Raw genomic sequence first — 24,577 nt, forward strand, 5'->3', positions numbered from 1 at the left:
GGTGAACACCATGCATTTTAATGGGTTATGACAAGAAGACAGAACCATTCAAATCCAGACTGTTCGAGAACATTTACTTAATAAACTCACCCAAATACAGCAATATCATAGCTGAGAGCTCTCCCTGTACTTAATCTATGAGGAAGAATAGTAATTGCCTTTAGTATCTCTTTCAGAAGACAAGCAAGACAGGGAAGAAGGTCAGCCACCATGATTGAAGTCCAGGCAATGGCCAAAAGCCTGAAGTAAAGATAGCTATACTTAACCATGTCAGGAAGTGGGGATACAAAGATAAAAAGTGCCATGGTGCTACTACCGGGAAAGCGACAGCCTAGAACCAATGACTGCTATGCTTCCTTGTGGATGGGTGTGGCAGGAGTCCTCTCGTTGGCTATGTCAATGTGACAGTTAGCAGGGGTGACACATCCACAGAGCAGGCAACAGCAGAGTATGTGCTGGCCACACACAGCCACGAGGTTTCTATTAGTTTCTAGGCCCCAAACTCCTGACCTAGTGGTGGCTCAGAAACTGGTAGGCAAGAAAGCCTGGAAAGTTCTACCCTACATAACACCTTTGCTTTAAAAAACATATATCCAGTGATTAGCAGTAAAACTGTGAAAATAACCAAGTATTTAGTAGTTAAACTCTGTTAATTACTCAAAGTCATGGCCTGCTGAGATTAACAGCAGTACAAAGGGATTTCAGACAACAGCCCTGAAGCTTTCTGAGTTCCTAAGGAGTCTCTCTGTGTTACTGCACTTAAAACATACTTATTTCTCATTTAATCTCTAAGGTCTGCTCAATTTTCTTTACTTATAGAGAGGAAGAAGGTTGCCCTGTCATTTGCAATATAGCTACACAAATCTGATGAAGACGTCACAAGGATTAGTGAATCAAGGGGGAGAGATTTTCTGTTGCTCTCTGAAGCTTAGACTTGTCCTCAGGAAACTTCAAAGCTTGGACTGCAGAGGCTTCAAGTACTTGTAGTAAGACTCGTGGACCTGCAGGTAACACAGAGACTGTGAGTAAGGGTTCTCTATGTAAACTAGCATCTTCTCTTTAAAACAACAAAAACAACTTTCGAGAAATTATGTCAGCCTTATACAGACACAAATTCAAGTATTTTTGTTTTTTGTTTTTCTGAGACAGGGTTGCTCTGTGTAGTCCTGGTTATCCTAGAACTCAAGAGATCCACCTACCTCTGCCTCTGCCTAAGTGATGGGGATTCAAGGCGTGCGCCACCAAGCCCAGCTTGTTTTGTTTTCTGAGCCAGGTCTCACTATGTAGCCCTGACTGGCCTTAAACACCCAGATACTAGAATTAAAGGTATAGATCACTATGTCTGGCCTTCATTTTAAAAATAGTAAAGTCGGACAGTGGTGGTGCATAGCTTTAATCCCAGTACTTGGGAAACAAAGGCAGATCTCTGTGAGTTTGAGGTCAGCATGGTCTACAAAGTTCCAGGATGGCCACGGCTACACAGAGAAACCCTATTCCAAATATATATATGTGTGTGTGCGTGTATGTGTACATATATCTGTATATTATTATGTTCCTTTGGGTGCCCTTGGAGGTTCAGAAAGGGTGTTGGCTCCCCTATAGCTGGAGTTACAGATAGTCCCTTGCCTAGCACCTGCCAGGGCACCCCTGGGACCTGTGCCTAGCACTGCACAAAATTACCTCTGTTTTGTTGAGTGGGGATTTCTTGGCCCATTCAAACAAGTTTTCATACACATTCCCATCATAGCGGCCAAGAACAGAGCCGAGTGCCATGTCCTTAAAGTCAAAGGCGTCCACCAAGGCAACAGCATTGGGGCGGATAAGTGCAAGCAACTCCAGTATACGACTGTTCACTTGTGACATCTGAGGCCCTGCGATGATGTTTCCCTAAGAGAGAATAAAATGAATGAGTAAAAACATGTACAGACTAGACATTCACACACAGAGAGCTATAAAACAGACAACTGTTTAAAACACACACACACACACACACACACAAAGAGTTCTGCTTCAAAAATACTGACCTCAAGAAAATCTCCTCCTTTCTGGCTGATCCCATAGAGAGAATATAAGAGACACAGATTCCTCAAGACAGCTTGGACGGCTTTGTCTTGAATCTTGGCGAGTTTATCTGAAAAGAGCTTAACCGCCACATAGTGGCAATGTGCCTAGAGGAAAAGGAAACGGTGGAGTGTGGGGAATCCTTGAAAAGGCAGGTGTGGTGGCTTTATGCCTCCAATTCCAACACTTGGATTGCTGAAGCAGGAGGACTGCCATGACCTGGAGGTCAATTTTAGCTAGCTGCTAAGTTCCAGAACAGTCTAGGTTAGTGAGAGCCTGTCTCAAAAAGAGCCACCACAGTGACCTGATACTAAGGAAGGGGCCGCCAAGCAGGGTGAGGGGGAAAGCCACCACTGACCTCACTTGCCCGAACAAGGTCAACAGAAGTTAAGTTCCATGCTACTTCCTTGCTCTTCCTGTGACTCATATGAGTCTGAAGGTTTTTTGCAGCAATTTCTACTAATCTGTTAAGCAAGATGGAAGAGTAGACAGCTGAGGAGACCATCACAGGTCTCACCCCTCTACTTGGCCCCAGCCCGGAAGGCCCCACAGCCAGCCTCTTACCCAGGAAGGGAGCTCACCTGGCTGCACGAAGTTTGTAGGCTTCAGTCAGGCTGTCCACGCTGTTGATGTCCACCACAGCTGGCCAGACTGCCACCTGCTGTGGCTGGATGCGCTGACTGGGCAGGTCATTCAGGTAGGACACTGTGCCACCCACCAACTTCCCCGCCTGCACCTGGTCATAGGTTTTCATCAAGAACCTAGAAATCACCAGAGCACTTGCTTTTAGCAACTCTACCAAATGACTTCACATCCTGTGACAAGCATTCAGTACTCACTAAGCTGACCATGTGCTAAAATATGTCAATTTGAGAGAGGCTAGAATCACCTGAGAGGAGGGATGTTGCGGGGTATGTGATCACACTGTGAACGGAGAGTGTGTTTACTGGAAAAGCCTGTTTCTAGTTGTGGTGTGGCTCAGCCCTGGCACACACCTTTAATCCAACAGCTTTCTGCTTGAATAAAATAAACCATAGGTCAAGACACACAGAAAAGCAACCAGTTGATAGGGAGTGAACATAGGAATAAAAACAAGAGTAAGAGGAAGTCAGGAGGATGGATAGACACAACAGGAAGTAGATCACAGCAATATTGACCCTAACTAGAAGAGAAGCTGGTACCACAATAATGGGGTATTGCTGTGAAAGACCTGATCATGTTGTTCTGGGGAAGACTATGGAAGGAAGAGCCACTGAATGCTGAGAACTCGATGAGCTGTTCTGTAGGATCTTGGAAGATGAGAATGTTGGGAGCAGTGCAGATGATGCTGCACTGGCTTGTGGAGTTTCAGAGGGATGCAAAGACTCTACCAGGTGTTTTATGTGAAGAATCTGTGGTGTCTGGTCAGCTGGAGTTTGACTGACAAGAGACCAGAACCACTTATCGATAATAGGGACACTGGATGCTGGTCAGCTGGGGCTGGAGAGTCAGCTGTGATTAAGAAGAGACCAGTATCATTGAGGTGAGGTCTTCTGGGAAGTGTTTCTTCAGGGTCAGCACACAGAAGGTATGGTCCAGAGGTGGCCAAGGCTGTACTTTGTGCTGGCAACTTAACTTGGTCTTGTAAGAGCCACCAGGTGGGGCTGCTTTTGAAGGAATGAAGGGCTCATGGAGAGCAGCTAAGGTAGGACACTGTGTGACGTGGCTGGAGTCCCTGAAGAGGACCCAGGAGAGGCAATAGTGAAGTGCATCCCAGGTGCAGCAAGAGACCCCAGCAGTTTGGAGATGTCAGTACCATGGAAAGTCCACCAAGAAGAGCAGCAGCATGAGTGGAGGCAGCCAGAGCCTAGAGGACAAGCTGTGAATGCTGCAGAGGGCAGAGCTGAAGTGACCTAGGCTCTGGAGGGATCCAGAAGATGGTGACTGAGCCTGAGATACTGGACATTAAATTATTTATCTGCTGGGAGTTTGGATTTGCTATGTTCAGATTGTGACTATGACCTGGTTCTTCCTTCTTCAAGTAAGAAAGTATTTAGCTTATTTTTTATTTTATATGAGCCCACTGTTGAGAGATTTTGAATTTTTTAAAAGAGATTTTGGATTTTTACAGAGAATGAACTTTAGAACTGTTTGAACTGGTAAAGACTGTGGGACTTTCAAATTGTAATATGTCTTATATTTATGGTATTTACTAATCTGAGATCTTGGGGATGAATCAGAAAAAGGGCAGGCTGTGTCTTTAAAAAACCCTTTCCCGCCTGAGTTGCTTTGGTCATGGTGTTCCATCACAACAGTGACCCCGACTTAGACAAACCACAAGCTAAGTGAGTCAGGATGGAAGCAGAACCACGTCTTCCCTCTATGATGGAGAAAGCTAGGCAGCTACTGTCTGTGACAGGAGAAACCAGGGACATGACTCTCACCGCGCTGTCTGTAGCATCATGACAGTGTTTTCTCCCTCGAAGGTGCAGGCTGGGGTAAAAGTGACGTAAATATTTGGAATTCCGCTGCAGTGAGAATAGCCATGCCCACCACATGCCATTCGACACTCCTCGATACCAGCATTGGCTGTCCAGGTAGTAAAAGCCTTCAGCCCAGCAGTGAGGGCATGCAGCTAGGGAGCAAGCGTAGGCAGTGAAAACCCTGGCTTAGAACCCACCTTCTAACAGGGAAAAAACCACCCTCTTCTAAGTGTGCTGGTCAGTGCCAGAACACGGTGCATGCACGCCAGCAAAGGAGGCAGTCACCTGACTAGTGTGAACTAGTCATGTTCTCACACTCTCTCTGGACTGTTGCACTTGCCCAGTCACCTCTCTCTCTTTAAATTCTATTCACAAAAATTCTATCTTGACATCTGGCCCGCTTTTAATGAAAAAAGTCCCAAGATTATAATTCCTTTCAAGAAATTCCAGCACGAAGCTTCTGGATGTCTGCCAACAGGCAAACATGAAACCCAAAGGTATCTGTGAAGGAGAGAGAAAAGCTGGTCCATACCTCAGGCAGCTCACTCAGGTCCCCTTGGCCAATGCTCTCATTAATTCGAAGGTAGGTCTCCTTCATGTACCTTCCTACAAAATGGAAGGCATAGGCAGTGGCCAGGAGTGGGAAGAGTTTATACTGCTGGGTTTGAAAATCCAAAATTTGTGGTTCTGGGTCACTAAATAATAGAAAGAAAAACAAACAAACAAACAAACAAACAAAAACAAGGTAAGTAAATGTTTACTTGCATCATCCCAGGTTTTAGTTCGCACACTCGGATGTAGCAACTGAATTCATCCTTACATAGGTCCTCCTATGTAAGGAGTGGCTGTCACTACTGTCATTTTACAAATGGGGAAACTGAGAGGTTAGGGAATCTGAGGTCACACAGCTCAAAATGGCAGTTCTTTGTCTTCATCCATAAGGTTATATTCCCTCCCTCCCTTCCTTTTTCCTTCCCCACCCCTTCCTTTCTTTTTCAAAACAGGGCCTCTCTACATAGCCCTGGCTGTCCTAGAATTCACTGTGTTGACCAGGTTAGCCTCATTCACAGAGATCCGCCTATCTCTGCCTCCCTAGTACGGGAACTGCAGGTGTGTACTGCCGTGGCTGGCTTTTTAAGTTTTGAAGGCAGAAGCAGCCTGTCTACGGTCACTTCCTCTCTCTAATGCATGCTAGGTGGATGCTATACTCTTGGAAGGCCTAGCATGTGTGAGGCCCTGGATTAACACCAGCACCATGGGGCTGGGGCCAGGGGAGAAAGGTGGCTAAGTGGTTATTCTGCTCTTTCCTCTGAAGCACAGGGTTGGAGAAAGACTTCAGCACCGAGCCATCTCATACCCCACCCTCACCCTGGCTTGATCTCCGACTGGTGCCTCACGGCGCTGTATCGAATGGCAATGGTGCACGCCTTAGACAGACATCTAGCTGCATCACCCACGAGGAAGGACCTGACGAACACCATGGTCCCGTACGTCAGCTTGTTACTCAAGGGTTTCACATATGTGCCATCAGGCTTCACCTGGAAAAACAAACATGCCCAAAGTGTCTTTCTGTGAGGCCAAGAAACCATGTACTGATTCTTCAAATGTGTTTCCTGGAACTGCAGGGAACCTGGCACCGTCAGGAACTGGCAATGCATCTGAAATACTAAATTTCGCTCCTCACTCTGACCTTTTGAACCAGAGATTATGGGAGCGAAGGCTTGATTTTAAGATATGGGTTTGCTATGAAGCTCAGGCTGACTCTGAATTCACTTCCACCTGCCTCTCAAGTGCACACCCTACCTGGCTTACAATCTGGGTTCTAACTGGCCTTACAGGAGAGTCTAAGTTATTTAAAGACCCGAGAACCAAGTAGGTAATATTCTTGATACCCTCCCCAACTGCTCCTAAGTCTCTGTAGAATAAAAGAAGTTCAGAAGTAAAAGCAACCAACATTTAGAGCCTGTGCCAGAAGGATCAGTCTGAACCTTAGCTTAGTCTGGGGTACACAGTGAAAATCTGCTTCAACAACAGCAACCTAACAGCAAATAAAATTAAACAAACAAACAAACCTGGGCATATTTCATCAGCATGTTCTCTCGAGGAATACGGTAATTGTCCATCTTCAGGTAGCCATTATCCATCTCTTCATAACCAAATTTGGGGCCGATATCCCCAACAGTAATACCTACCACCGACAAGAGGAAACACATGACATATTTATGCTCTTGATTCCTTGCCTCCTTGCATTCTGTTTCATTGTGCCTTACGCTCTTTGTAGCTTACTTCCCTTAATTATTTTATGTGTGTGGGTATTTTCCAGGTACCCACGCCCACATACCACATGCATGCCTGGTGCCCTGGGAGGTCAGAAGAGGGCTTGGATCCTCTAGAACCTGTGTTACAGCTGGTTGGGAGCCACCATGCAGCTGCTGGAACTGAACCTTGGTCCTCTGGAAGGTCAGCCAGTGCTCTTCACTGCTGAGCCATCTCTCTAGCCCCTTGCAGTTTTAATTTTTATACGTTGAAACCAGATGAACAGTTCTTACCTGGCAAAGGTTTGTGGGTCCCAATTTCACGGATAGGGACAACAAAGGCGTGTAGCCCGTAGCACTCCCCTTTTGTGATGAGCTGGGCCAGAACTATTGCATGATTGGAAGTCTTCCCAACTGCAACATCAAGAATGGGGAGAAGGAAGTGTGTCGTCTTGCTCTTTATTTTACTTTTTTTTTTTTTTTTAAGGTAGGGTCTCATGGACTCCGATCCTCCTAGCTCTATGTCCCGAGTGCTGCGATTACAAGCATGTACCATCATTCTCGGTTGTGTTCTTATATTTTTATTTTTACTGCTCTCTGGTGTAATACAGGCTTTTGATCTGGGACCTGTCCTCGCTCTTTAACTCACTTCCTGTCTTGGGAGTGCCTTTCTTCTCTTTAATAAACTGCCTCTACTTCTATCACACAAAAAAGTTCTAGTCAGGTGTGTAGCTCATTCTAGGAATGAGGCAGGTAGACCTCTGTGAGCTCCAGGCCAGTCAGGGCTACGCTGAGAAATCCTCTCTCAAAAAAAAAAAAAAAAAAAAAAAAAAAACAAACCATTCTGAGACACTTAAGAGTCTGAGATCAGGCTGGGTTACATAGCAAGACCTTGTTTCCCAAAACAAAAGTAAACAAAAAGAGAGAATGTAAATAATAAACTACATCAAGTACTAACTACACCAAAAATATACATCCCGTGGCCGTAACTCAGAATGGAAGAAGACACTAAATACAAACTTCATATCACAGCTATGTACAATAAAAAATCTGAGAGTAACTCAGATTTTTGACAGAAATAAGAAATAGGGAAGTTTATTTTTTGATACAGGATCTCAACTATGTAGCCCTGACTGGCCTGGAACGTACTCTGTAGGCCAGGCTGGCTTTGAACACATAGAGACCCGCCTGCCTCTGACTCTGGGATTAAAGGAGTGCACCACCATGCCTGGCTAAGAATTTTACTTTAATGTTGACCATGGGAGGTAATTCCTGGGGATATTCAGATGAAAAATCAAGCGAAGTTTTAGAAGACGGCCATTACGGCCAGGCTTTCTCAGAGGATAAAGAGATGCAGCATGTACCACAAGAGAATGTAAAGCATCTTATAATAGTTTAAGACTATTTGTTTTCTATATTTCACAGTTATAGTCTCATATGAGGGCTACATTCCACATACAATATCCTAAGTTCTCAAAATGTTCAACAACAACAACAACAACAAAACATTCAAAACATGTTTAAAGAAAAAAAAAAATCAACTTACGCCCCCCAGGCCACCACTTAATGGAAGTCACAGTAGGGCTGTTGAGAATGAACTCTTGGGTTTTGGGGTCGTATGTTGCTGTGGTTTCCAAGCCTCGAAGGTGAGTTCCTAAGGAAAGAGATCACACAGCCTCAGGTAGAGCACAGAAGGGAAAGACCAAGAACACAGACCCAATCAGGCCTCAGAGGAAGCTAAGTCTCAGCAACGAGTCTGCAGATGAGCGGAGTCTGCAGATGAGGGGGGTGATGGGCACAGCACGCAGGTACTGTTCCAACAGACAGTCTGCCATGAGGCCCCAAGCAGAAGTGTCGTGAGCATTCCGCTTCTAACTGTAGCTCAGCAGATGTGAGACTAGTGCAAAGACAATGTAAAGGCAGCTTGTGCGCCTCTGTATAACACAGATGTCTACTTCCCTTTAAACCCAGTTCTTCTACATTTTTGAAAAATTATATTTACACCGGGCAGTGGTGGCAGATGCCTTTAATTCCAGCACTCAGGAGTCAGAGGCAGACAGATCTCTGTGAGTTCACTGCCAGCCTGGTCTACTTGAAAAACAAAAATAAACAAATAAACAAAAAGTACATTTATTCTGTGTGCATAGATGCCATGTGTTGGTATACGTGAACCATAGCACTCAATCTGTGGGAGACAGATTTCTCCTGCCAAGTGGGTTCTGGGAACTGAACCTGGGTCATCAGGCTTGGCATCAAGTACCTATGCCACTGGGGCCACCTTGCCAGCCTGGGTCCCATTTCTACGTTGTAGCGTGACAACTTCAACTCCAGTGAACTATTTCCGTCTGTCCTGAGGATGGGGAGGCACCCTGTGACAGGAACAGCCTTCAGGCAGACCGTCTGCACATTCAGAACTTACTTTAGAATGATCAATAAAATGGAAACTAAGAACTTGAAGAACCTTCATTTATTATGAAAAAGGTGACTTCCTCTAATTTTTCTGTAGGTCCAACAACGCCTGGGCTTCCTCTGGAGCACTCTAGGGCTGGGCTCCGCCTCAGTGCTCACTGCTCCTGAGACTGAGAAGGCTTGTGTTCCAGGCTTGTGTTCCAGGCTCGTGTACAGCCGGAGAAGGACAGAAGCTTCCACTCTGATCCTGGTTGTATACATCCCAACTCTTTTTAGTTATTTATTACAATATATTTACTTTGTATCCCGGCTGTAGCCTCCATCTCCTCCTAGTCCCACCCACCCTCACATCCCAATTCTTTGAAAAGAATTATAAAAAATGTGGGTGGCTCCCTAGCAGTAGTACTACTCAACAAAAGCTGAGGACCTTTTGAACAACTACTGAGAATGTCAGGCTTCACTAAACACTTTGAAACATCTAGAGATTTCCAAATTGTGCCCACAGAAATGGAGTCTGTGAGCCATGGTCTTCTAAGCAGAAGTCAAGAAACCAGGCGCTCAGTACACTCTGCTGCCAGGGAAGCCCTTGGGGCCGTATTAGACAGAGCAGTAAAGACATCCTCACACATGCAGCCGACCTCGGCGGGACGGCATGCTGTATCTTGTGAGGAGCCTAGAGGGTACTACACAGCATCCAGGGGGCTGGGAGGGTAGGACATACACTTTTTGTGACTCCTCAGGACAGGGAGAAAAGCAGGCAGATGCAAATGAGTGGCAAACAGATGCCAATTAAGAAAACACGAGAAAACTACCAGCTCTAGCCCCACCTAGGTTCAGGAGTGCAGCTGAGGTGCAGCACATACAGTTTGATGTCAGTGGCCGGGAACCATGGCTTAACTTTTCTAGCCTTTGGTCAAACCTCCTTCAGAACGTTCTGAATGCATTCCATTAAGGTACAGGCAACTTCAAGGCCTTGTGGTTTCGGGAATATAATAATCTCCCTGTAAGAAGCCAAAGGGCACTCCAACCATCAGTGTGTCCTTCTGAGGAAGCCTGAAAACACTGTTTGGGAAGTATGCCTGGGTAGTCCTTCCTGATCCTCTGAAGGAGAGTCAAGAACCACCAGCAAGCACTGTGATAAAAATCACTGAATGTCCAATGGCCAAGCCTATGCTCAGAGCCGGACTCCACAGAGGCCAAGAAACAGAGCAGGGCATCTTGCTGTGCTGAGCTCATGGTGGGTGCTCTGTATAGATCTGGATGGCAGGGCCCGCCCACCCAAGAGGTAGACTAAATACACTGTACCATGACCCATCTCTGTCTGGGCATAAGTGCCCGTGATCTCCAAATTCCAGGCTGGCATGAAGAAGCGCTCCTGCTGCTCTGCGGTGGCCTGGTGAAGCAAGGTGGGCAGGAACATGCCCAAGTGAAGGTCCAAAGGCTCAGGACGCCCTCGGTGCACAAAGCTTCGAAGAAATACCAAGGATGGGCATTTGAGGGAAGCATCATCGGGTGTGTGAGAATCAATAAAGTGAACAGATAGAGCAGGGAAGAAGAAGAAGAAGAAGAAGAAAAAAAAAGAACTGTGAGTATGAATCAACCACATGCATTTCATCACGGACTGGAGCACTGCCCTTTTCTGCATTACTTTATGCCTCTCAACAATGCTCATCTTTCTTAATTTGGCAGAGCGTGCGGCAGGAATGGGTAATGGAGACCCAGACCCATGTAGCACAAAAACTATGAGCAAGGCAAGACTGCAGCCTGGCAATTAAGTGAAAGGAAATGACAATTTTGAAAAGGGGCTGGAAGGGCAACAAGGGCGTCCTCAGGTGGTGCAGAACAGGAGGACACGGCAGTTCTCTCAGCGAGAAAACGAACCACGGCTAAGGTTTCCTGCATGCAATTTCAGTGAAGTGTCCACACTGGGACACTGTTTGTTCAGAAGCTGTCTACTACTTACAGACCCACAGTCTGTAACTGATTTCATTCAAGTTCATCATATCAAGTCTTTGGCTAGGATCTACTGGTGCAAATGAACACAAAAACTGACAGTGCTCTTCGTCCGAACAATTTTAGTAATCAAAGACATGCAATTTCTAGTGAGACCATTACAATCGCAGATCACAGGCTTGTGCGTAACAGGTTGTGTTACGGTATTATGCTACTTAATTATTTTAGACACGAGCCTGAACCGCGCCTAGCAGCCCTCTCAGCTTGTTCCAGCGAAGCTGGGAAGGAGACAGCAGGCCGAATGCTTAGCAAGAGCTTCCCAGGACTTCTGTAAGGCAAGTGGCTGTGCTTTCCGCTAACCACTCACAAGAGACACGGTGAATTCCCACTTCATAGAGAAGAGGACGGGTGGCATGTGCCGCATCTGCATCAAAATGATGGTGGCAAACCAGGACAAGGATTTTGCAACCTAGTCTGTCTCTGGTTGGCCAGCTTAATGTTCAAGTCCAACGTGGGTTAAGAATGTCTGAAATCTAGAGCTGTCCTTAAAAACATCAAAACTGGAAATCTCAAAAGGCCAGCCCCTGGCAGAGCAGGTGAAAGGTCGGTGGGGCTCTTGGTGCTACTTCCGAAACAGCCTATGAATTTGTAATCATTTTAAAACTAGAAAAAAATTGAAACCAGTTAGTGGAGCTGGTTGTGATGGTGCACATCTGTAACCCCGGCACACAGAGGCTGAGGCAGGATTCAAGTTCGAGATTGGCTTGAGCCACATAGAGGGATCCTACCTTAAAAAGCCAAAACAAACCAACCAAATCAATCTAAATTGCATTCTTGAGATACCTTTTTCATTCATGAGCTCTCTAAGCTTTTAAAATGCCAGTGTTGGAAATATCAGTACAGCTCAGCGGTAAAACTATTTGCCTTGGGTTTGTTCTGTCACAGACAAATTAACCACTGTTAATCCCACACACCCAAACTAGAACTCACACAGGAGGCCCTGGGTTTAAATGGGAGTTGGGGGGGCACCAGGCTGGGGGTGACACTCAGGGCAGAGTTCAGGCTTAGCGTGCCTCGGCCCTGGTTTAGTGCCAGCACTCCCTTCCCAAAAGGCTAGTACCGAGGAAGAAAAAGAAATGCTTGCCAGGTCCCCAGAGTAGCAACCCTGACCCAGCCCTGCACCCCGGCCAGCCGCCTTCTGCTATCAGGAAAGCTGTTCTGTGTTGCTAATCACACACTGCTGGTGAAGGAGGAGCCTGGAAGCGGGGCCCCTTCAGACTGGAAGGTTTGTGTCTGTGTGGGGGTGCTACAGAAAGAACAACTGTTATCAAACACACAGGAAGGCAGGGCAAGCACTATAGTCAAACACTGTTTATTGTAGCTAATATAAGTACTAGTCACGTGGATAAAATTCAGGAAAGCGAGAAAGTGCGTTCCTCTACTTGTAGTTGATTATGCCAGGTATACACACTGTGAGGTAATTCATCATAAAGCACTAGCCCTACACTTGGCAAAGTGTTAGTTAGTTCTTTTAAAGCTGTTACGGGGCAAGGCCCCCTCAGTGTCTTCCTCACAGAGCTGGAAAGGCTGGCAGCTTAAGCAGGGACGCGATTTGACTGGGCTGCCGTGTGGCTGGAAGCACAGCTCAGTTGTCTGCACAGTGGCCACCTAACATGTATGAAGCCGAGCTCCATCCACACACAAGTGATGCACACCTATGGTCCCCAACAGAGGCCGGGAGAGCCCCACAAATGTGGGCTAGCCTGGGATGCCCATAGCCCTGGCTCCTACCAACACCCTCCCCACAAAGAAGATCTGACTAACAGGAAAAAACTAGCTAGTTTCTGCCTAAGAGGATCATGAAAGAAATATTTCCCAAGGAAAAAAGTTCTGCTGGGACACTAGCTCAAATTCCTGCAATTTTTTTTGAAACTTCACAAACTGAGATGAGAATTCTTTTTTTTTTTTTCTCTCTCTCCAGTTTTTTGAGACAGGGTTTCTCTGTGTAACAGATGTAGACCAGGCTGGCCTCAAACTCAGAGATCCACCTGCCTCTTGCCTACTGAGTGCTGAAATGAAAGGCGTGTGCCACCATGCCGGGTGAAAGCAGAATTCTCAAGTTAGTAGCTGGGGCTATCACCCCCAAGTAGGCAAATGCTGAAGGTAAGAGGGGATGGTGGCAAGTTTGAGGCTAGCCTGGGTTATCCTTTGTGAGGTACATTTGGGCTTGCCTCTAACCCCACACTGCAGAGGAAGAGGTGTGAGGACTGATGAGAATTCCAGACCAGCCTGGTCTACAGAAGTTCCAAGAAGTTAGACCCCTGTCTCAAAACAAAACAAAAAGCAAAGGAGTGGCTGAAGAGATGCAGAGAGTGCTTTTTGCTTTCCCAAAAGACCTAAGTCCAGGTCTCAGTACCCATGCAGAGCAGCTCACAATTCCTGCTATGCTTTTCTGACCTCTGAGGGCACCTGCACACACAGGTGGTAATCACACACAAAATAAAAATAAATCTAGTAGGTCTGCTTTGTTTTGTCTTGTTTTTGAGAAAGGGTCTCATTGTATAGCCTTGATCAGCCTGGAACTTACTATGGAGACCAGAGTGGTCTCCAATGCACAGAGATCCGCCTGCTTCTGATTTTCAAGTGCGGATGTGCACCACCATACCTGGCCACAAATAAACCCAAAACAACAACAAAAATAAAACCACCACAAAAAGAAAAAAAAAAAGGAAACAAAACTACCAAACACATAACCCTATTGTTTAGGGGCTTAGTACTGGAGGTTGAGCCCAGGGCCCCAGGCAAGCCCCCAACCTGAGCTCCAGCCCCAGCCTCCAAAAAGACAGAAACACACCTCTAGAGTACAGTTAAGAATCCAGAAATAAATTCATACCATTACAAAACTCTAAAGGAAGCCAGAAAGAATCAACAGGGAACAAGCCTCTAGCTGAGAAAATACAAATGTAGGAAGCTGACTAGAGTCACTCTCTCAGTCAGTGTTAGAGATGAGCTAAACAGAACCACCACTCTGAGGACATGTGGAGTACATAGAATAAAATGTTTAACACACAAGCCAGGAACGGAAAAACTATTAGATGGACACAATATTGTGAGAAGGTTGATGTGCAGATTCTATTTTAAACAACATTCAAAGGAGAAAAAAAATCTCTTCAGCTTACAGAAGAAAATGCAAACAGCAAACGAGAATGTGTAGCTGCATCCAGGCTAGCAACAGAAAACCACAGCTTGAACTCTCAGGTGGGTAACACAGTGAAGCCAAGTGACCACCTGGACAAGGCTATAGAGACAAGCATATTCTGAAGTCACTAAAGGTGGGACATGGGTGACTATAATCCCAGCACTGGGAAGGTTGAGGCAGGAGGATTACAAGTTCAAGGCAAGTAAATCTGAACTATCTATAACAAAACTTGCATTTTAGAAAGCTGTTGAAGATACTAGAAGCTGGCTCTTTACCTCAGTCTCAGACTACGCAGTAAAAACTATGAAATGGCTGGGCATGATGACCATGTGTATAGCCCTGATGTCTGGGATGTGAGGCGGGAGGACCAAGAGTTCAAGTCTGTCCTTGGTTGCACATCGAGCTCCAGTATGCACTGGTCTGAAAAAGCTACGAGTCTCAAAACATGGTGGTGCATGCCTTTAATCCCAATCCTAGCATTCGGGAGGCAGAGAAAGGTAGAGCTAACCCTGAATTTAAGGCTAACCTGGACTACAGAGCGAGTTCCAGGACAGTCAGGGCTACACAAAAAACCCTGTCTCAAAAAAAAAAAAAAAAAAAAAGGTGAATGGTCTAAAGCTCAATAATGTGCATGTTTATTATAGAGCTATTCCCCCTTCTCCACTGCATTGCTGGGAGGGGAACCGAGCACCTCTTGTGCTAGGCAAGCATCGTTCCGACTATAGCATCAAGGAGGGACTACAGATTCCACTCTGTAGAGTACTTGTCTAACAGGCAAAAGACTTCCTTCCCATCCCAGCACCAAAGGAGAAAGACAGACAGACTGACAGACTAAAGTTGAAAAAGTACAATAGCCCAAACCCAAGAAACAAATCTCATGGTACCCACAGGGTCCAGTCAGCTGGAAAGAAGCAGGACCAGCACAGGGGGACAGCAATGAAGTGGCAATGCAGGATTAGTGACTCATGAAACCAACTGCTAACTTTCAAGTGCTGAAAGAAGAAAAGGACCCTTCTCAGTGAGAGAAATCTGCCAGTGCTGTCTCCCAGGTTAGGGCCTGGATTATAGAAGCTCCAGCTTCCTAGACAAAGTGGTAATGTGAAACAAGCAAAAGACACAGTACATATCAAGTGGCAAGATCTTCAATTTGTCACCTGTTTTGTGACCCAAAGAAACGTGAGGCTGATTTCCACACTGTTCCTACAACACTAGAGCCCTGTAGAGGGTCCTTCCTCAGCCTTGCTTGAGGATCACAGACCCCACAGAACAGGTCTGTCTAGATTTCCTGGTATGTCTGAAGGGGAGGGAAGACACTGCAGTGAGAAAAGATAGAGCTGGCAGGGCTCTGCAGAAAGCTGCCTTTTTCTTGATGGGGAAGGATGGTTTTAACCTGTCCTCTGTCAGGTAATACTGTCATTTTGCTGATTAACCAGCAGACCTGACCTGATACTGATACTGTCCTGCAGTATCAGGGTGGGGCAGGGTAGGGAAGAAGACCAAAATGACAAAACACCAAGAAGCAAAACTTACCTTCTACCACGTGCCCTTACAGTGCTCTACAGAGATCCAACTGGACTGACTCAGATACAAGAAGATATCCCAAATTAGAAGCCTGCAAACTTGCGCAGAGAAATCAGGATAAGTCCAGCTTCTGATCTCAAGACAAGAAAGTTCAAGTCTTCATTCTGTCCTCTCTCTGAGCTTTAAGGCAGAAATATGAGGCCAACAAGAGAGGACTAAAAGGCATACACTTCATATCTAAGGTTTCCTGTGAAGGATGTAGGTCGATACATCCAGAAAGGAAGACATAACAGCTTTTCTCCTCAGGAAATGTTTCCCTGGGCTTGTCACTTCAGTGTTGACACACCAAGGAAAGCCTTGGGTGCCTGCAAAACAGTTCACACTCACAGCCTACAGTCCCCTGGAGACTAGGCCGTAGATTTGTTCAGTCCGCTCCACCCTGCTGGATGAGAGGGTCTCGCTTCGCAGCCCAGGCTCATTTTAAACTTGCAATTTTCCGCCTCCGCCTCCCAAGTGCTGGGTTGTAAGACTGCTCTACCGTGCCCAACTTTCACCTCTTTCACAACCTTCCATCTTAGTGGGCAGTGAAACATGAGGCCAAGGATCTAAAATTTAAAACATCCACACCTGCTGGGCAGACGGTGCAAACTCACCATCCAAGCATGTGGGAGGCAAAGGGAGGGCGTTCACCCAGCCCAGGCCAACAAGGCCAACCTTGTCGCAAACAGCAAAAGCTAAAACGCACACTTACCATGGGTGTTGTCTCCAAAAACAACCCTATTCCACAGAGACGACCGACACCAACTTCCTGAATACACGCAAACATTCAGGAAGGATTTAACCAAAAACTACTGGTAGTGACAGATCCACAAACATTCGTGGGGACAAATGTATGACAAGCAGCTGGAGAGAACCACAGGACTCATTTCTCAAGCTTTGGAGCTAACTAGCAGGGAACGAGAGAGCAGGAGCTATCCTGCCTTCACCGTGTTATTACAACGCGTCCTTCTCACTTCAGCTCTAGACACTGCTGAGGCATTAACACTCCAGGAACTTCCAACAGAGTCCTTCTGAATCACAGCCAACATTGCTGCATGCTTTGATACCTTCAAATGCCATCTCTCCAAGCTGCTCAGCGACTGGTAACAGTGGGTATGCATGACAAGGACAAAGGCTTAAGAAGTAAGACAATGAAGAGTGTCCATCAGAGCCCTGGACCCGTCTTATGGGGAAATAAACTCAGAAAAGAGGAAAAGGGTTTTGATGCAACAGTTTAAAAACAAAATCCCAAACAAATATCAGCAGGGGAGGAGGGGGAAATAAAACCAAACGGCAAGAGTCACTTTTCTTGACCTCATAAAGTGGTCTCCCCAGGACCCTCAGACGTGGACTAACCGTGGCCCATCTCCGTCTGGGCGTAGGTGCCAATTATCTGGAGTTCTTGGGACGGGTGCATCCATTTCTCTTGCTGAGCAGTGGTGCCCTGATTCAGCAAGGTAGGAATAAACATGGAGTAATTGAGGCCCACAGGTTCCACAAAATTGACCAAATGTAGTCTACAGGAGAGAAAAGAAAAGCGTCTCAGCCTCACGCTACAAACTGTCCACCATTCTCTTATTAGTTTGTTATTAGTGTGTGTGTGCATGGCATGGGGGGAGAAGGCATGAGTGCCACACGTATGGAGACCAGAGGACAACTGTGTGGAATAATTCTTTCACCTTTAGGTTCCAGAAATCAAACTCTACTTGTCAAGCCTGGGGGCAAGCACCCTGAACCTCACATTCTTGAAAAAGATCTTGACCCTCAGGATGAAGAATGGAAAGCTGAAGACCCCTTTTATTAAACGAAATGAAACACTTACCACTTTACTACCTCAGGAGCCATGAGCAGGCTCTTTGGCAGCACCTCTTTCCCCTCATTACCTCAGGGCCAGAGTCCTTTGGGTTTTGCCTGGTGTTAGGGATGGACCCGGCCCCTCAGGCAGGCTGTCTAGTTCCATCACCTCACCAATGCACCCTGCAGTCTTTAGACTTCTTGTTTCGTTTTTATAAAAGAAGCCCCGTATAAACCCTACACCTGATCTAAAACAGCGGATCCTGTTGTTACCTCTGTGACTGGCTGGGTGTTTTAGACTCAGTGTGAGTACTTTTGTGTTACTTTCAGGTTTAACTTGCTTTTAAAGATCAAAAGGAACTCCACAAAACATTCTTTACAGAGTTGTTTAAAACTGAGGATAATCTATTTTAAAAATTTCTGCAGAGACATAACCCTGGCTGACCTAAGAGTGAACACGTGGCTCACTGTAGTCTCAAACTCCTTCAAATCCTCATCCATTAGGCCCAAGTGCTGGGATTACAGGCGTTCGCCACCGTGCCTGGTGTCAAGGAGGAGGACAGCCTCTGCCTGGAATGACCTAAGCACATAACCTCATGAATAAGTACTTCAGGGCAGGCTGTGGTCTTCATGGGTCTCCAGGGAATCTAATGTGAGCAGTTTAAAGATTACCCCCAGCGGCTAAGCGAGCATTGCTTCAGATTAAGGGAACTGCACATGACACTGAAATCCAGCCCTCAACCACCTTTTCAGAAAACAGAATGCAGGAATCAGAGAGAACAAAGACTGAGCGCTGCAGTCAGGGCTGCGCCTCCTGTGGGTTTCCTAAGGGTTGTCTTCCATTCTGGCCCAGTGTGCACCAAAAGAACTTGAAATACTACTGATGAGTCACCTGAGTGACTTTGATGATTTTCCAGGGTGACTACAACAGGTGTCACCCAGGAGACCTTGGGCTTCACAAGGAGCAGAGCATGGACTCCAGTAGGAAGAGCAGACTGTTACTCCATGCCGGGGCTACCACTTCAAGAGCAGGAGCAGCAGCAGCAGCAGCAGCAGCAAACACCACAACTGCCTCCTGTTCCATTTCCCAAGTAAACACCACACAAAGCAGCTCAGACTCCTCTGCTTTTTAATCACAGTCACTCTGAGCCAGTCTCCTCAGGGATGTTCTGAGAGACTGACACTGGCGATCAACGCAAATGAGCTGACGTGATTTCAGAGTCTACCAGAGGGGCCAACTTTGGCCAGTCCTGGGGAATGCTAACAGAAGCTGCTTAGCAAACATCGGCTCCCTGTCAATGGTTTCAGCTGTGTGCTTAGAGCAGAAAGGTCACTTTTCAGCTGCAGTTGATGCCTTGTCTAGCATGCAGAAAGCACAATGTTCACTGCCCAGAAAAATAAATCCCTATTGGGGACGCTAGGAAAAAAAAAAACGCCAAAATGTCTGAGATAACTGACCAGCCAGCATAAGTACAGAGATGAACCAGACAGTGGTAGCACAAGCCTTTAATCCCAGCACTTGGAAGGCAGACGCAGGCAAATTGCTATGAGTTCGAGGCCAGGCTAGTCTACAGAGTGGATTCCAGAACAGCCAGAGCTACACAAACCCTGTCTTGAAAAACAAAAAAACAAAACAAGAGAGTATGTAGATGATAAAAAGCCCCAAATAATGAAATGCCTTTTGTCTCTGATTTCTGTAACATAATATTCATCAATTGTTATTTTAAACTGGGTGGAAGCTGGAGCGACATCTGCCTGTAACTTCAGAAAAGCAGGAGGCTGAGGCAGTTTAAACTGCCTTCAGTTTAAAGGCAGTCTGGGCTATAAGGCAAAAACCAGATATGAAATTGGAGAGAGAGGAATGTGAATGGGAAGAGGAAGTTAAGCACCAAAAGCCTGATGAGAGGGTCAAATGCATAAGTCATCCTCCAGGGCAAGACTGGCACAACTTCCCAACAGGCGTTCTGAGTCTCACTAAAACCGGGAGTAATTACATACTTCCTTCCCATATCCTTGAGTACGTATGTATGGAAAGGGGAAACGGGACAGTCTGAGAAATAAGATGTTACTGAGGAGCCAAAAATGGTGAATGTATGATGTATCCACACTTCCATGAGGGAACTGAAAAGGCCGAGCAAGTTAGTAAAATACTTTGAAAACTGAAAAATATAATTATAAGGATGGTTACATAAAAGCAGTTCTAGGAAATGCAAGGAGCTGGGGATGTTGGCAGTATCTTATGAGCCTAGAATACAGAAGGCAGAGGCAGACAAGACATCACAGAGTTCAAAGACGGCCTAGTCTACATAGTGAGTTCCAGGCTAGCCAGGTGTACAACAGTGAGGTCCTGGCTCAAAGGAGGAGGAAGCAAATGGGACACAAGTGCGCCTGTAATCCCTGCGCTCAGGGAGGCAGAGACAGGTGGATCTCTGTGAGTTTGAGGCCAGCCTGGTGTACAAAATGAGTCTAGGACAACTCAAAAAACCAAAAAATTAAAAATTTTGTTTTTTCTTCCTTCCCCAGATCACTTGAAATTCTGCTGAAGAACAAAATTTGTAGCAGGGAGTGGTGGTGAAAATCCAAACATTTAGAGCTGGGGCTAGGGGTGGGGAAGGGGACAGGGAATGAATGCCTGGGTTACACAGGGAGACACTGTCCCTACCAAAACAAAACAAAGAACAAAATCTGAGACCTTGTATTTGAATGATGTTTAATCCCTCTTGCAGATGCTTGTCAAGAAATCAGATTTAATGAATATGGGGGGTGGGGATAGAGTCCAGGACCTCAAACACACTAAGCGCTCTATCAACTTGAGCTGTACCAGACATAAGAGAGCCTGTCTTAGTAGTAGTAGGCTCAGTGATGCACGCCTGTAATCCAGCACTCAGGAGGCAGAGGCAGGCAGATCGCTGAGTCAGAAGCCAGCCTGGTCTACAGGATGAGTTCCAGGACAGCTAGGGCTACACAGAGAAACCAGGTCTTGGGAAAAAGAAAGAAAAACAGTAATAAATACATAACAAAGAGACCAGTAAATACTGTAAACCCAGAAATACCACCCCCTTCATCAATTTAGCATTCCTCCCTCATTTAGCATATCACACAAGTAATGGTAAGGTGTTTTTTTGTTTTTTTTTTTCTAAATTTTTATTACTAGGTTAAACAGACTTGCAAAACAGTCTACATAAATACAAACTAAACCATCTACAGCAAGTAATAAGAAAAGTGGGCAAGGCCAGGCATGGAGGAGCAGGCCTTTAATCCTAGCAGTTGGGAGGCAGAGGCAGGCAGATCTCTGTGAGTTCAACGCCAGCCTGGTCTATAGGACAGCCAAGGCTACACAGAGAAACCCTGTCTCCAAAAACCAAAAAGAAAAAGAAAAAAAGCAAGCAAGCAAGAAAGAAAGAAACAAAGAAAGAGTTAAGGAAAAAAAAAAAAAAAAAACAGAAACTGGGCAAAAGAAATAATGTTTTTTCTTGGCAGCACATAATATTCTGATGCTGAGTTACAGCCAGAGTTCAAGAGACAGATGGGACTATATGCTCACAGATGGTCTCAACAGAAGTACTACCAAAACTAACTTCCAGGCTCCTCCTCCAACTTAAACTGATCTCCCTTACATCCCAGAAACACTGAACAGTGTCAAAGGGCACTAAAACTTATCAATACTCTTTTCACGTGAAAAGGAGGCACAGCCCATGGGAAGGACTTTGGTCTGTGACCTTACTCGAGTCTGGATGCATATGGTGTAGTAACATGGGTTACGAAACATGCTGCGTCATCCACTCTACGGAACAAAACTGTAGCCCTTCTCTGCGGTGTACTGACACGGTATACAAAAATCTTAGCAATTTTTAAGTTTCTAAACCCAACTCAGTCCATTTTGTGTCACTTTCCTAGGATTTACTCTACTTCAAAATCCCACGTATTACAAACTTTAGGAACAGAAATGAGTATTTGAAAGCTGGTGAGTATTCTGATTTGGGTGGCCAAAACTACACAAGAGAAAATGTAAGTGTAGCTCAGACAAGGCAAATGACACTGATCTTCCTCCTCTTCCCATGTGCTAGGATCACAGGTACATGCCACCATGCACTACACGAGGATTTCTGATTAGTAAGACTGAGTGGAGCCCTGAGGAAGGCCTAAGGGGCAAAGCAAACCATTTCAACATCCTAGCAATGATTAAATCAAGTCACAAGACGACTCCGAATGTATTGCATCCATAGCTCAAAGGAAGGAGGAATAACTATGACCACATAAGGGTAGGGCTTGTAATCATTTATATTAGTTCTTGGAAACATATTCTTAGTAATATTTTATCTTTTTAGGCCAAGCAGGGTGGCTCACACCTGTAACCCTAGCTTAGAAGGCTGAGGCAGGGGGAGCACAGTGAGTCTCAGACCAACCCATCTCAAAGAGCAAAACCTCAAAAAAAACAAAAAACAAAAACAAACTCTCCTGTAGCTATTAAAGTGCTACAGGTTTAATCCAGGGCCTGGAGCACACCCAGCAAAAGCGGGCTATACTTCTGGTCTGAATATTCATTTCAGTTTTTTAAAAATTATTTATTTATATATATGAGTGCTCTGTCTGCAAGTATACCTGCATGCCAGGAGGAGGCATCAGGTCTAATTGTAGACATTGGTTGGCCACCACATGGGTGCTGAGAATCAAACTCAGGACCTCTGTACTCTTAGCCATCTCTCCAGCCCCCTTTACTTCATCTTTCTTTATTCATTTGGTAATGCTGGGCATTGAACCCAGTTACGTAACTGTTCATGCTGGGCAAAGACTTGAACCTACCACTGAGGTTTATCTCCAGCCTCCCAATTTCATCTTTATTAATGAAAACACCAAAAGAGTTCCTCTATAATATAAAAACCCAGAAGTGATGCTCGGAAATAAAGGAGAAGCTGCAGACACAAAATCTTCTGCTAGAATGACTATTAAGGCTGGGGGCGGTGGAATCTTTATATGTAATTTTTAAAAGGTTTTCTCTTTAATGATTTATTTATCCTATATACATTGGTGTTTTGCCTGCATGCATGTCTGTGTGGTAGTGTCAGTTCCCCTGAAGCTGGAGTTAAACACAGTTGTAAGCTGCCCTGTGGGCGCTGGCAATTGAATCCCAGGTTCCCTGGAAGATCAGACAGTGCTCTTAACCACTGAGCTATCTCTAAAGCTCCTTGAGATATAACTGAAAAGCAAAGTACAACAGAATGAGTGTCTGAGAAAAAGCTACTTTCCCCAACAACAGGACTAAGGCACTAAGGTTTTATGCACAGGACAAGTACTAATAAACGCTGTCCTTACATTCAACAATGCTGGATTCTTAGAATGTAGCTCTTAGAACACGAGATTCACTCTAAGGGCTGACATGTTCTTCACCTACTCTCACATTTCCTATTATTTAATAATCAAAATACACTTTATATAAAAAGAAAATCTGCTATTGTTCCAAAATATTCAAATGTCTGGTCTTGCAACTTCAAAGTTTCTCAGAAAATCAGGAGGCCTCTTTCTTCCCTTTTTTTGTCTTCAGTGCTGGGACTCAAACCCAGGGCCTTGTGCAGAGTAGGCAACCTGTGCCCCACTGAACTGCACTCCTGGCATCAGGAAGCTTTCTCACAAAGTTCAAGTCCACTTTGCACTTAAATAACTCTAATTGGGGTGTTCGGAACAAAAGGATTTCTAGTTTGCTTTTCTCCCTCCAGACAGGGTTTCTCTGTGTACCCGTCTGTCCTAGAACTGGCTCTGTAGACCAGGCTGCCCTCAAACTAAGAGATCAGCCTGCCTCGGCTTCCCAGTGCTGGGATAAAAGGCATGTGCCACCATCGCCCAACTCCAAAAATTTTTATAAATTATACTTTAAATTTAGTTTTGTTGTGTGTGTGGGTACACACATTAGCAAACAGAGGTCAGAGGACAATATGGGTGATGACTCTCTTTCCACAATGTGGGTCCTAGGAATTGAATTCAGATTATTACCAAAAGCCTTAACCCACCTCACCAACCCTTAAATTTTTAAAAAATTGTAAGATACAAATTTGGGCATAACCATGCATCATTAGCATTTTATAAATAAGTCACATTATCCCACTAAAAGGTTTAGATGCAAAAGTAATATTTTTCACACATAAAACTGAACCATGCAATGTTCAATTTAAGCCTTCAAATGCCATGCAAGATGAAAAGATCTCCCCAGACTGCAGCCGTAGTCTGGGCTTGCACTACTGTGTTAACATACACCTACTTTTTAAACCACATGATTTCTTCAGGGTCCGAGATGCCAAATTCCCTCATCTTCTTCACCATGCTGGCACTCTTCCTAACAGCCACCTCATAACGCTGGCTGCGAGTGAGGAAGTTATAGTCCTCATGCTGGAAGTCTGGGTCGTTCAGAATCAAGTTCTCTGCAAGGGAGTTAAACGTCATCAAGAGAAACAGGCATTCACCCTCCCTAATCCCTGTAGATGAGAACGGAGGGCGACACCCTCCCAATCGTGCCACCGGACGCCCACCGAAGTAAGGGGTCCCGGCTCCCCCTAAACTCCAGAGACCCCAAGCCCTCATTCACGGGGGTTCTTTCGCCTCATCTGGGAGAAGAGAGAGGCCCGGCCCTCCGGCCTCACCGATTTCTCGGCGGCGCCGGGTGTTCTCCGGGCTGCCATCCAAGATGTGCGTGATCAACTCGGGATTGAAGGTGGCGGCGGCCCGCTCCTTGCGCAGGTCGGGGTTCATGACGGCGGCCAGGGTTGGCAGAGGACGCGGCGACACAAGTGACAGGCAGCAGAACGACGCCCGTGTCCGCAGCCCCAGCGCCGACCCGGTCCTAACAGCGGAGCCGCGACAGCCCTCGGCCCCGCCCCGCCCACTCCGGCCCG

The 24,577-nt window shown here is 45.8% G+C and overlaps 1 protein-coding gene across 3 annotated transcripts; it reads right to left on the bottom strand.

Annotated features, from left to right (window-relative positions):
* Positions 1 to 57: 57 nt before the first annotated feature.
* Acox1 (acyl-CoA oxidase 1) lies at positions 58 to 24,571 on the bottom strand. 3 transcript variants are annotated; one of them, XM_055592191.1, is made up of 14 exons: positions 24,326 to 24,571; positions 23,947 to 24,106; positions 10,493 to 10,653; positions 8,325 to 8,432; positions 7,073 to 7,192; positions 6,596 to 6,711; positions 5,892 to 6,061; positions 5,056 to 5,218; positions 4,485 to 4,675; positions 2,643 to 2,822; positions 2,420 to 2,525; positions 2,025 to 2,168; positions 1,681 to 1,887; positions 58 to 1,001 (listed from the first exon to the last, which is right to left on the bottom strand). In XM_055592191.1, the coding sequence occupies exons 1-14, from the start codon at positions 24,432 to 24,434 to the stop codon at positions 951 to 953; spliced, it is 1,986 nt and encodes a 661-aa protein (XP_055448166.1). In that variant the 5' UTR covers positions 24,435 to 24,571; the 3' UTR covers positions 58 to 950. The 3 variants fall into 3 exon arrangements, with proteins under 3 accessions (XP_055448166.1, XP_055448165.1, XP_055448167.1); XM_055592190.1 differs by lacking the exon at positions 10,493 to 10,653 and adding an exon at positions 17,256 to 17,416 and having other exon boundaries at positions 24,326 to 24,570; XM_055592192.1 differs by lacking the exons at positions 23,947 to 24,106; positions 24,326 to 24,571 and adding an exon at positions 17,256 to 17,393.
* Between the last annotated feature and the right edge of the window lie 6 nt (positions 24,572 to 24,577).

The sequence above is a fragment of the Psammomys obesus genome, unplaced genomic scaffold (assembly GCF_907164565.1).
Source record: "Psammomys obesus unplaced genomic scaffold, mPsaObe1.curated_primary_1811, whole genome shotgun sequence".
Taxonomy (NCBI): Eukaryota; Metazoa; Chordata; class Mammalia; order Rodentia; family Muridae; genus Psammomys; species Psammomys obesus.

Excerpts from the sequence above, each read along its gene's own strand:
- Acox1 (XM_055592191.1), bottom strand. The coding sequence starts at position 24,434 with ATGAACCCCGACCTGCGCAAGGAGCGGGCCGCCGCCACCTTCAATCCC. Across the intron at positions 6,062-6,595 it reads TGCTGATGAAATATGCCCAG|GTGAAGCCTGATGGCACATA; the intron begins GTTTGTTTGTTT and ends TTGTTTTTCCAG. Across the intron at positions 4,676-5,055 it reads ACCTGAGTGAGCTGCCTGAG|CTGCATGCCCTCACTGCTGG; the intron begins GTATGGACCAGC and ends CTTGCTCCCTAG.